Genomic DNA, 12,388 nt, shown 5'->3' with positions numbered 1-12,388 from the left:
CCCAGGCTGGCTCAGCTCGGTGAGAACCAGCGTGGACTCCAAAGGCTTCCAGTGGTGTGACTGAGAGACACAATTCATCATTAAAATTAAACAGATCACAGCTTCAGCTCCTTTCCATCCCTCTCAGCACTGCAGACAAACTATCAACAGCCTGATTTCCCCCAGCCTGCCACCCCCACTGTGTGATGGGGACTCCAATATTGAAGCATCCTTGAAGCTCAGGGCATTAATGGCTTTTCTCACTTGTTTACCCAATGCACAAAGCAGGGCTAATAGCTTTCTTTTATCATGCAAAGGTGTTATTAATGTGAATTAATAAGAATTTGCAGGGTTCATTTAGATCTTGGGATTAAAAGACTAATTTCAAGGGGCTGTTGCTACATAAACACACACGAGCAAGAACATTAAATGCAGGCAATCATTTGTAATGTGCATTTACATCACTGCTCTCTTCTCCTGAGAGCTACACAAACAATTAATCTAACCAAACAACCCTCTGTAAGGTAAGCAGTAGATTATGGCTTCATTTTATTGAAGGAGAAACACACAGCATGATGAATATCAAATTAGCAAGTCCCATATCTGGTTCCCTCTTTGATCACTACCGAATTCCTTTACTCTTAAGCAATACTTTTATCAGCACTCATCCTATGAAATGTGCTAGTTGCCTTTCTTGGGGGAAGGGAAACAGAAGGGCAATTAAAATATAAAGGTTTATTTCCCTAAAGGATTAACTAATAGATGAGGATATACAGAGTAAGCCAAAAATAGAGTCTATATGGGACATACTTGTGCTCTACATTGAATGAGAGCACAGGATGAGTATTGTGTAGCTGCTCATCCTCTACACCTCTCTGGAAGGTTGAATCTGTTTTATTCTCAAGTGCAACTTTGGCTGCTCAGTCTCAAAGTGGCCAAAGCACTAGGCTACCTCTCCTATATCCAAAGACAAGAACTGTAACTACAGTTTTAACATAAGCCTTGAAAGCTTCCTAGCATGTATTTATCCTTTAAATAGCAGCTGAAGAAAACACCTGACTTGAGTGGCCTTTCTCAGTGGCTCTTACCCCTGTTAATCCCTGTTGCTGCCTCCTTTGCTGATTTATCACTCCCCTTCTTGTGATCACCACACTGCAATGAGAGTTATTAAGAGGTGGTTAGAAAGGGGAGCAGTTGGGCTGTTCTAAACTTAGTGTAACCTGAAGCAAGATGAGGTATCCCCTGGTTCCTCTGGTGAACGAGCTGACCTTTCCTCTGCTTTTCTTCTGGTTCTGTTTGCCGTTTGTGATGCTGCTGATCATCGCCATTGTCTGGCTGCAGCTGCTGCTCAACCAAGGTAAGTTCAGCAGCTGATCAGGGAAAATGCTGCTGCATGAAGTTAATTTCCTCCCTAAAGCACTCTGCTGCCTATTTTTAGGTTAATGCCACTTGTCACAGGAGAAGGCTAAAGGTTTGTTAGCACTGGAGGTGGCATGTAGAAAAACCAAACAAATTATTGTGGTTTTCGGCTAAAAATGCTTATAAAATAACCAAGCTGCTACTTACACCCCTTTTTTCAGCAGTAATTTGATTTAAGAAAGTCAAAGGACAAGCAATTTTTATAGGTTTCTATTTTAAAAATCTCCCAGAAAGCAAGCCTAATCCTCTAATTCTGTACACTTTAAATTCTGGCCTCTTGCACCTCTTCTTGTTGGGAGGGTGTGAAGGTTTTATTGGGGGATCTGGTAAGGAATTATTTTATGTTGAGATTGATAGAAAGTTTTGAGGGGAGCAAGACATGCATTTTCATTTATTTATGCATTTTGCCAGTTTGTTTTTCCAATCTATCCCTGATTCTTTCTTCAACCATGTCAGCAACCAATAACAGGCTTTGGTTCAGACTAATAATAAGCTTGTTGTTGCACTCCTGAGGATAAGGCCTTGCTACTGTGCTCTAATGCTGGAGAAAAAAATCTAATCCCAATTGAGAAAGTTCAAAATCAGTGACAAAATATCTATTTTACATAGCTGTGTCTCATTCTTCTACTGCAGTTGAGTGCTCAGGCTTTGTCTGGACAGAATAATCCTCATGATTTTTAGAAGGAGGTTTTTCAGGTTATTCTTGCTACATTTGCATTCACAATTTCTGGCCCTGTAGTGACTGCTGTTAGTACCAGGCCTTCAACTGTTTCCACAAATGCTCTAAATTACATTTTAACCAGTAAGACTAGATACATTACTAAATTTATACATACCAGCATATTTACAGAATAAGAACACTAAAGCTTTTCTCCATTATTAAAATAAATGCACGCTTTTTAATACCTTTCTAACTAATTCAGTCATATCTGCTTCTTTTATGCTAGTTTATAGCAAGGACAAGTAAAAATGTAGTGTTTCAACTCCTCCTTTAATATAATTGCTGATTAAGAGCTAATTAGTTAAAATTAAACACTTGTAAAGGCCTTTTATTGTCTAGTTTGGTTTGAAAATCCTTTATTTCAGCTGGGAAAAGTTCAGAAGAACCTTGTCCAGCTCTTAGATGGAATGGAGTCTTGCAGCCATGGAAAAAAAGTCACATACAGGTGTTTTACATGATCTTTTTAAACCTGCTTCTAGCACAGATGCCCAGCACAGAAAAGATCAAGGAAGAATCTCCTGATGAGCCTGGGTCTGACTCTGAAGATGACCTAACAGAGGAAGAAAACCAGAGTGATGCATCCAGTACAGAGATGCAAGAGGAGTCACAATCCAGTGGAACTGTGGGAAGACTGAGGCCCAAACCTGCTTATCTGAGCTCAAACCCAAAAAGCCAAAAGCAAAGTTTTCTTGCTGTGACCTCAAACAGCTGGTCCCAGAGGCAAAAGATAAGGTATTCCCATGCTGAAAAGAGCATTTTCTATAACATCCTGATGGTGAGTAGTGGGAGCAGGCTGCCTCCTTGCAAATCTTCTGCTTTTGGGCCTCAGCACTGACTCTTTTCACCTCTGCCTGACCCAGAGGCCTTTTGGGCAAGACAAAGCTCCAAGATTGGTTTCTGCCTGGTTAATAACTAACAGGAGGTTTTATTTTCTGCCTTCCCTATTTGTGATGAATCTTGTTGTAGATGAGGTAAAGGTAACACAAAATTGTGCAGAATGACTATCATGAATATGTGTGTATACATTTTTAAAGGTACATATCCATATTTTAAAAGTCCTTGAGAACTGCATTTAAAATGGTAACATTTGCCACTTATTCCTCTAAGATAAGATGTTTAACTCAACTGTGTGTAGAAATTCTCCTGACTATTTATGGCTGATATTGCATACTCTTAAAAGTTGCTTCAGATTTCTTACAGCGGAGCATGTGACTGAGAATAAGATGTACTTCACTTGCTCAATAAGAACTGAGGCCAGGAGTCTCTTTGCAAACACAGTAACCCTAATCCTTTTAGGCTTTACACAAATCCCAACAGAAAAATTTCAAGCAGTGGAAGAGCTTCATGTCTCGTGTGTCTTCTCTTTCCCTGTGCCTTGACTGTCTGTTCCTTTGCAGAAGGGGCTCACAAGGGAAAGCTGCTCTGTGCCTCCACTGTCACTATTCCCAGTCCTGTCTGCTCAGTTACATTGCTGGGATTTTTGAATTGCAGTAACTGAGGTACTCACTCACATTTCCTTCCACCAGTTCTGCTGCAGTGCTAACCTTGGTTAGGCTGGACTAGCCAAGGACTGGAATCATCTGAAACTGCTGCAGTTATCTGACTAACATACACACCTTGAAGCTGAGCTTTAGCATGACATCAGTAACACCTCAGTTAAAAACATTTTAACACCATTAACACCACCAAAGCAATACCAAATCAGTGTACTAACAATTTATTTAACATTCATTAATTTAGTAGTTTTTAAAAGCTAACAGTGATAGAAATGAGCTTGGTCTTGTCTAGGGTACCATTTGGTTCTCCTAGAATTCTCATATGCACAACTATTGACTTGAACTCATAGCTTGTCTCTTGTAGGACATGACATTTGTTGGTTGTGTTGGGTGGGTGAGGGAAGGGAACAAGCACTGGTCCTTTCAAAATCCTGTATATCCTACTGAAAATGGAACCTCTTCCAATGACATAATTGCAGTGACAATTCTGTCCTTTTCTTTCCCAGTTGTTGTGCTCCTTGCTTTCTTCTGTCACCTGGAATTTTGTCTGCCTGTTGCTCCAGACCTTTAACATCTTGAGGACACTACTGCTGCCATCCTATCATGTTACTTATGTGGCTCAGCTTTTTGCTTTGCTGGTTGAAAAAGCTGGGAAAATCCTGGGCTCCCTGAGGCTGGAGAGCAGAGGGCTGTTGCTTTCAGTCCTGGGGAAAAAACTGCAGCTGAGCCAAGCTCAGAGAACCGTCTCAGGGTGAAAATAAAGCAGGGAGTGCCATGGCAATTCAGGTCAGCACTGGTGACAGCTACTGCAGCATGGCAGAGAGAGGGCAATTCTCTGAAAAAGAAACCCTCTGAAGACTAAATCAGCACCTGCTCTGCTCCCCACAGCTGCTTTCAGAGAGTTGACTGCCTAAGTGTGAAATGGGTGACAGCAGCCAGTTTCTTGTCCACTCTGCTCCCCTCCCACCTCAGAGGGATAAACTCCTTTTTTATAAGGACCAAGCATTCCACTGGCACCAGTAATAGTTTCTACTCACCAACACTAATCTTTGATTTCAAATAAGATCAAGGCAATCTCCCTCTGTAGTAATTCTTACTGGATTTTAAACACAATACAGCCATAGGATTATTATACTCATAGTCCAATTAGCACTTTTCTCATCTGAAACTTGTCACTTCTCAAAGTAGGAAATGGCTTTTCAACACTCAGGTCTAAGAAATTAAGCAGGCCTACCTCCAATTAACAAGAAATAATTACCCCTCAGCAGACCCTGAGAATACATGTCCCTGTTTTCTCTTCAGGCTTTGCTTTTCAGCACAGCTGGCAGTTTGATGTAAGGTAGAATACAGCCTAGAGAGGCACTCACCAACAGCTTGATTTAAGCAGTTATTGGAACCACAAGGAGGGTGAGGAGCCTGAGATGAGCTATCCTTTTGTAGCCTAAGGGTTTTTCGGGGTTTTGAACAGAACAGCTGTGTGCTCTTGTGTTGATGCACGCGTTCAACGCGCTCTTTTGTTTTCAAGAGGATCTGAATTACAAAGTAATTCAATGAACGCGCTGCCGGTGGTGAAAATCATTGTTTCTGCTGCCCACGTGCGGTGCCTGTCTCTCCAGAGCCCTACCCAGCCCGCAATAACCACGAAACCTGCCCCGGCTGTGTTTGCCTTTCCCTCCCCATCCCCTGACCCCCGCGTGGCCAAATATTTGTCCGCGCTCTTAAATAAAACTTGCTTGCCCGCATCTTTATGTTCGAGGCTCCTTTCTTTAGAAAGGAAAACACACACACAAAAAAGAAAAGCTGCTTGCCAAGGACATCGCCCTCTCCTGGGAAGGAGCTTCGGGCTAAAGGCATCTCTCTCTCTCTCCGGGAAGGAGCTTCGGGGACCTTCTCCAGGGGGATCCCCCGTTTCTTGCCCCGCCGCCAGGGTCGGATGCGGAGGGAGCGGGCGGGGAGCGGGGCGCGCTCCGAGGGGCGGGACGGGGGCGGGGGGAAGAAGAAGAAGAAGAAGAAGGGTCCGCTCCGGCTCTCGCCTCTGCCGAGCTGCCAGCCCGGCCCTGGGCGGCTCCGGCCAGCGGCTGCTGAGCTGCGGGGTCGGGAGAGCCTCCCTGCCCTCTTCTCCTCATCATTCTCCTCCTCCTCTCCTGCCGTGGCTGCAGCGCTGAGCGCTCCAGGTGAGCACTGACCCCTCTAGATGGGCACTGACCCCTCCAGGTAGGTTGATGCTCGGCGCTTCTCCGGGGGTCTGCATGCCATGGTGGTGCAGTGCCGAATTGTCACTTTTCCCCCAGATTTTGGCTTCTGCCCCGTTTGGGGGATGGGGTTATCATCTCGGTTATACTGACATCTTAAAGCTGTCTTCCCTGAGCCAGAGAGAGGGATGTTTGCTGGTAGTGTCAAGGTTTTTCTCTTTACCTTTTCCACCACAAGCGCTTTAAAGGTATTGGGCAAGAAAGGTTTCATCTTGCAGCTGCACCGTTGGGAATACCTCTAATAATGCATCCCTGGGGATGATGCCTCCTGTCTCTATGGGGTTTCACTTGTTTAGGATACTTGAGTCTTTTAGACTCTGTTAATCTCAGCTCTAAAAGAAACTCTGTTATCTTGAGGTGGTTGCCAGAATGCCACAGTTTAAGTTAAAAATGTTATATTGGAATCACCACTGCAAATGAGCAGATGAATTGAAGTGAGTAAATAAACAATCTAAAGGTCTAGGAGAATATTGCTTCTTGTACTGCATGGTGATGTTCTAAAGCCTGGTGCTACCAAAGGATATGCTTTGTGTAGTTTTTAGTCTCTGTAAATACACTCAGAATAGCTTTAGCTTGGCTGGGCTGGCTGTCCATGGCAGTGTCACTGTAATAGCAGGAGTTTGGTGCCAGCTTGCAAAAACCTGCTTGAGAAAGCTACTGTGAGGACTCCTAGTTCCTGCAGAGTTCCCCAGTACCACAGCTATGCTGCTGGCACTAGTGGTTTAAACCTGGTTTTCCTGCCTTTGAGCTATGAGAAATAATGCACAAATAAATATTTGGCTGCTAAGAATAGGACTTTTGTGTGTGAATTTAGCTAAAAGTAGTATAGAAAGGGCATTCTGGTTCTGCTGTGCCTCTAATAAGAGGCTGGTGGTGTCTGAACCTGGCCTGGAGAATGGACACAGAACTTACAGATGAGGGGTCTCAGATTGAGCCCTGTAGACTTTGTATTTTGATCCACATTTGTTAAAGTATTCCCCTTCCCTGGATCTGGCTGTAATGCCTGCCCCTGTGCCTGTCTATGCTGGGCATTTGGAGCTCACAGCATGAATGTAGCATGACCTTGCAGCTGCTTTGCAGTCTGCAAGTGCTTCAATAGCATCCACGATTTGGTGCTTTAATTTCCTTTTGCTGTTGTGTGCAAAAGCTGCTTCCTGGGCATCAGCACGAGAGTTTGCAGCCTTGGATGCTGTAGTGGAGCTCCTGCCAGTGTGGTTGTTTACACTGACCACAAGTAGTTTTGGATTTATTCACCTGAGGTTCCCTTGCTCACCTGGTGCATCATTTCTGATATGCATCCATCAGTCTCTGTCCCAGAGCTCTTCCATGCTGCAGCAAGCTGAAAAGACAGCAAAACCTGGATTGAACACTTCAGAGCACAGCATTAGTGAGAGTTGTAATTTGGTAGTTCCTTTTGGCTGAAGTTAAGCCTCCTGGGAGGTGGAAGATGCACTTCTGTGTGCCAAACTGCATTGTACTTTTTTTGTGACCTTTTGCACATCACTTAATCTCTCTTTACACCCTCCCTTCTTGTTTGTAAAGCCTTTACTTTGCAGGGGTGGGGTCTGTTACAGATTAAGACTTTGTTGGGAAGCATTGTTTGTATAAAAATACAGATAACAATTTCTTTCTCCTCTGTGCTCAAAACTCTAGAAGATGTTGGTAAAAAGACCCAAACTCTAATCTAGTGTAAACTGAAGTGACCCAATGTGTTTTGGTGGATTTAAATGATAAACATATCTCAAATCACTATGTCAAAGTGTGTTGAACATCTTGCAGCATGTGGGGATCCCTGACTTGTCAGCAGGACCTCTCTGAGTAACAGCTGGGTGAGCTGTGGCTGTTTACATCCTTCTCCTGCAGGAGTCATGGGATGATTCAACTTAGCTGACATCTGTTTCCAATAAGGAGGAACTGGGGTTCTTGGGTCCAAGCTGTATGAAGAAAAATAACACTGAAGGTTTGGCTCAAGATCCCAAGAGGGTGCAGCAGCAGCAAAGCTCTTGGGTTAATCAAGACAGGTTTTTGAAGTTATTTTTTTAATATGGAAAGGGAAAAAAAAAACGTAACGGTTGTTTTCCACTTCACAACATCTTTGATTAGCTGGATAGAGTTGTGTTACTTGTCAAAGCTTTATAAACTGAAATGGGCAAGTGTCCAGCTTTCCTTACGGAAAATATCACTCACTGGAGTGCAGAAATGGGAGCCCAAAGAGGTGCTGGCACCTCAGTTCTTCACAAGACTCAACTGGCCAAAGCTTTCACTGCTCTGGCTGGTGTTTGACCCAGCTTCAAGCAGGAGCTTGGCTGAGGTGGTGACTTGAGGAACCCTCACATGTGCTCATGATGGTGTAAACTGCCCCAGAAGCAGTGTCCCTCCCTTCTGCAGAGCAAGGGAGCCCCCACCCCTTCAGGGACACCTTAAAAATCTGTGTGCCTTGGATTGGGATCTTCTCTTTTGGGTAATGAGGTCACTAAGGCATACATGCAATACACTCCTGGCTTTTTATATCCTTTGAAAGTTAGAACTACCATACCTGACCAACAAGATTGTGTATTTTAGCTACATGTGCCTTTTAGGCTCCTAGTTCAGAAAAATATTTTCTCAACTGGGGATGTTATGGTCCATATGCTTCTATTCCAAGCAGTTTAAATGTTTTCAGTTGGAGACATAAAAATATCTTAGTTGTGACATGATGTTTGAGCCTTCCTGCTGTGGATGCAAAATCCATATGGCAGCGAGGTTTAATTGAAACCTGCTGGAGTTACTTTTCTTCTGCAATATATTATATTAAATATTTTTTATGCAGCTGGCTTGGAAGGACTACCCTTAATTAGGTATTTCTAACCAATTAGTGCTTTTGGAAATTCTGTTCCTTTCCAAGACTCATGATTTTGGTTTATGTAAAGCACTTCAGTTTGATAAACTATGTATCAAGTACAGCCTGTGGGATTTATTCATTAGACTTTAGGTATAAGTCATCCACTCCAGAGTTGTGCCTGGGTGGGTAAGTCCTTCCAGGTGTGCTGTGTAGTGAAAAGCTTGTCTGAAATCAGAACTTATTGCTGGGTGAGCTGTGTCTCTAAACAGGTTTGAGATTCAGATGTTTGTAATATTTCCTGGGATTTGTTGCTGTTTGGTCAGACCGTTGGGTCAGTTTGCAGGGGAGTGTGTTTTGTGATTGCAATTAAGATTGGAGAAAGAAATACAAAAGCTGATGTAGCTTCAAGCATACTCCCCAAAGCAGATTACTCCAAGAGTCTGGAATGTGTTGGTGGGAGGCTTCAGTTTTAGTGAGATGTTGCTCTTTGCATGCAGGAGTCCTTCCCTTCCTAAATAATTGTTTCCATCTGCATGGCTTATTCCATCAGCCCCCAGGGCTGCCAGTGCCTGCACTGCTGAGCTATTAAAATCTGTCTCTCCTGTAGGAATGAGGATCTTTCTCACTAAAGATTCTGTGCCAGCTGCATGCAAAGGGAACTTTGCTCTGGTCTTACAGAAAAATAAGAGGGCAACCCCCACTGGGGACCTTTCAGAACAAACAGTATTCTGGTATTTATTCCCCATACTTTAAAATTTTTAGGGGGAAAAGTTTCAGGACCCCTGGATCTTCCTGCATAATGTCTGGCAAGCCCATTATGAATTCATTAGTTCTCTGAAAGATGTTTAGTTCTTAAATAATGTGGAATTTTGGCCATCTGTGATACCTTGAATTGAAGATTGTGGCTTCTGGTCTGTGAGATGTCCTCATGAACATACACACTCCCATCATATGGTGGAGCCTGAGCATAGGAAGTGACAACAGCCTGCCTGGCCACCACACACTGGTGGTTCAGCAGCAAACTGGGCAGCCTGGGCATGGACAAAGCACTGACAGGAGGCTCTGGCCAGGAGTTATTTTATATTCCTCAGTTATCTCCTCTTGGGTCACCTAGGGAAGTGTGGAAAATGTCCCACTGTAGCTGAGAAACACGGGAAAGGCACAAATCAGGAGTACTTCTCACTGCCTTGCCTCTGCTCTTTTCTCTCTGAAGGTTCTCATTTCTGAATTAGATTTCAAGTGATGAACACTGAAAATAAAGGTGGGGTTTCTCATGTGGAAGCCCTTGAGCAAACTGGAGCCTGGAACTCTTGCAAAGCCCATAGCAGGTGGCCAATATATAATGGAACTGGAAGGATATCCTCTTTAGGCAACAAATAAATACAGCTTTGCTGATGAAAGTTGTTTTTCTCAGTCAAGGTAAAGCTGGGACAATGTTCCTGTTTGAAAGCAGCGGGGCTGACACAGTGGAAGGAAATCCCAGTGTGTCCCCCAGAGGAAGGTGAGGCTTGCAGGGCAGTGTATACATCCCTGCAGCTGAGCTCCCAGCTCCCTGCTTGGGGCAAACATTCCTCTGGGCTGGCCTCCCTCCAGCCTGTGCACAAGCAGGGGAAAACTAGATAAAGGGAGCAGCTGTATTTAGCTGCAGTGTTTCCTTTGCCTCATGGGAGAGGAAGGATCCCTCCTGGGAGCAGCCCTTCAGCCATATCCCCCATCCAAGGCTTGCAGAGTTCACTCACTGACATTTCCTATGCTCCCTTGGCATGGAGCAGGCATGAGCTGGGTGTTTGCAGGCCAGGAAGGGTTTGGAGCAAGCACAGAGCTGCCAGCTCCCCTGGGAGAACCCAAGGCTTGGTCAAATACCAGCACTCACCCTGCAAAAAGCTCTTTTGGAGAATGGCTTTTTGCAAGGCTCGTTCTAGCTGTAATAATGTGTTAGATGGAAGGAAAGCTAACTGGGGAGTGCAATGGATAAATAGGATCAAGGAATTGCTGCTTTAAGGACTCCTGTGAATCCTGCTGGTATGGTCTGTAAAGGATTAGCATCACCTCATTGTCAACAAAGTAAATGGCAAAGGAAAAACCTTTGCAAAGGTCAAGAAGCTGCAAGCTGGGGGGTCTGTGAATATCATTTAACCCCATAAAAGTTCTTTTTGTGACACTTACTTCATCACAGTTCATTTGAAGCTCTCAGAGTTCCAGGAGGATATGCACTGTGAAACCAGATTTATTATGTGAGCTCATCAGGTAAAAAATTCTAACAAGGTCTCAATCCCTTCTCAGTGGGATGGTAGCTTGTTAATTCTCTAATTAATTGGTTAATTGACAAATTCCCTAACTCCCATGCTTATGAGGAAGCTGGTTTCCCATCTGAAGGTGAGAATGCCCCTCCCTCCTCCTGGAGAATGGTGCAAGTATCACAGTGGAGGCTCAGCAGTGCAGATGCTGCCAGGTCAGCTTGAAAGCATTTTGGATAAGATGATGTATTTACATCTTCCACCATGCAAGCTTGATTTCTGCCATTCCTGTGGGCTCTTGCTATTATTTCTGAAGAGTTTGTCATACCAGAAACTGCCCAAGAGTTGCTTTTGCAGAGCTGCAAGCACAGCAGTTCTCATTGCCTCCTCTCCTTTGGCTCTGCTATATGTGTAACTCTTGTTTTTGCCCAGTGGCTGCTCCCAGCATAGATCATCTGAGCAGTATCAGCATTTTTAGGGCCAAAACATGAGTAGGAGTCAGGTCAGCAACCACAGCCAGGTGATGCCTGTGTCAGAAAATGGCCATTGTACAGAAGTTTGATTGCTTACACCAGGGTTAAAACATGTGTTTCTGAATATTAGTTGGGTTAAAATGTTTACTCATCAAAATTACTAGAGCTGTGAGGTAAAACACAATTGCTTTAGTTCTTTTCTTGTGTGTTTTTAGGTTTATTTTTATGGAAGCTTCATAGTTTTCAGTTCACCTGTGAGTCCAGGTTAAATTTCTGCTTCTTTCACTTGTTTTGACTGTGTTTTTTCAATGGCTGATCTATGTAATGTTGTTTGGCCTTGGCACCAGCTCTGCATCAGTCTGACCTTGCACACCAGGCATAAACTGAGCAATAAAAATCTGTCTTGCATCACTGATGTCTGAGACTTCGTGTCCCATCTCCTCTCTGGCCCTCCAGCCAGAGCAGTGTGTTTAATACAGCAAACAGCATGTGGGGATTTATGGACCCTGCTCTAATCCCTGACTGACCTCTGAGATGATCTTACACCACCAGCCCCACCTGCCCTGAGCTCCTCCTGTAAATCCTGCACTACAGAGCTGTTCAGGAATGTCTGTAGCCAGATCATGTCTGACATCTTCCAGTCCTGGTTTTCATGAAGACTCATGCAATCAAACTTTGTCATGAAAATTTTGGAAAAACAAGCCCTCTTCTAATGAGTTAACAGGCTCTTGACTACAAATAGCTCTGTAAGAGCTGAGAGCTGTATTGTGCAATCAGGTCCAGCATCTCAACCAGTTTTGTTCCAGCTGTTGCATCGTTTATAGACAAAACCAGCACAGACAAGCTCTGTGTGGTGACTTCAGAGCCAGGCACCAGCAGAGCAAAAATACTGCATGCTGACTTTTTTTTTTTTTTTTTTTTTTTCCACTTCTGAGCCTTCAAACAGCAGTCCACAAACAGCAGTCCAGCTCTCTTCTCCAGGACAAATGA

General features: G+C 43.9%; 1 protein-coding gene and 1 long non-coding RNA gene across 6 annotated transcripts in view; both read left to right on the top strand.

Annotated features, from left to right (window-relative positions):
• Positions 1-1,101: 1,101 nt before the first annotated feature.
• LOC306809940 lies at positions 1,102-5,357 on the top strand. The gene is made up of 4 exons (XR_013776327.1): positions 1,102-1,336; positions 2,599-2,894; positions 3,517-3,618; positions 4,122-5,357. It is a non-coding gene; the product is annotated as an uncharacterized lncRNA (long non-coding RNA).
• Positions 5,358-5,647: 290 nt separating this feature from the next.
• ARHGAP40 (Rho GTPase activating protein 40) overlaps positions 5,648-12,388 on the top strand; it is a 37,832-nt gene continuing 31,091 nt past the window's right edge. The window contains exon 1 of one of the 5 annotated variants that reach the window (XM_079321404.1): positions 5,648-5,789. Coding sequence is in view for 2 of the 5 variants with exons in the window: in XM_079321400.1 (XP_079177526.1) it covers positions 11,071-11,171 (101 nt within the window). In the remaining 3 variants the exon portion in view is untranslated. Of the gene's footprint in view, positions 5,830-11,055; positions 11,172-12,388 lie in introns of those variants that run through there. The other 4 variants (XM_079321407.1, XM_079321405.1, XM_079321403.1 and 1 more) reach the window with 4 other exon arrangements.

Source organism: Erithacus rubecula (assembly GCF_903797595.1).
Source record: "Erithacus rubecula genome assembly, chromosome: 18".
NCBI classification, from domain to species: domain Eukaryota; kingdom Metazoa; phylum Chordata; class Aves; order Passeriformes; family Muscicapidae; genus Erithacus; species Erithacus rubecula.
This window is presented reverse-complemented; position numbering and strand designations above follow the sequence as displayed.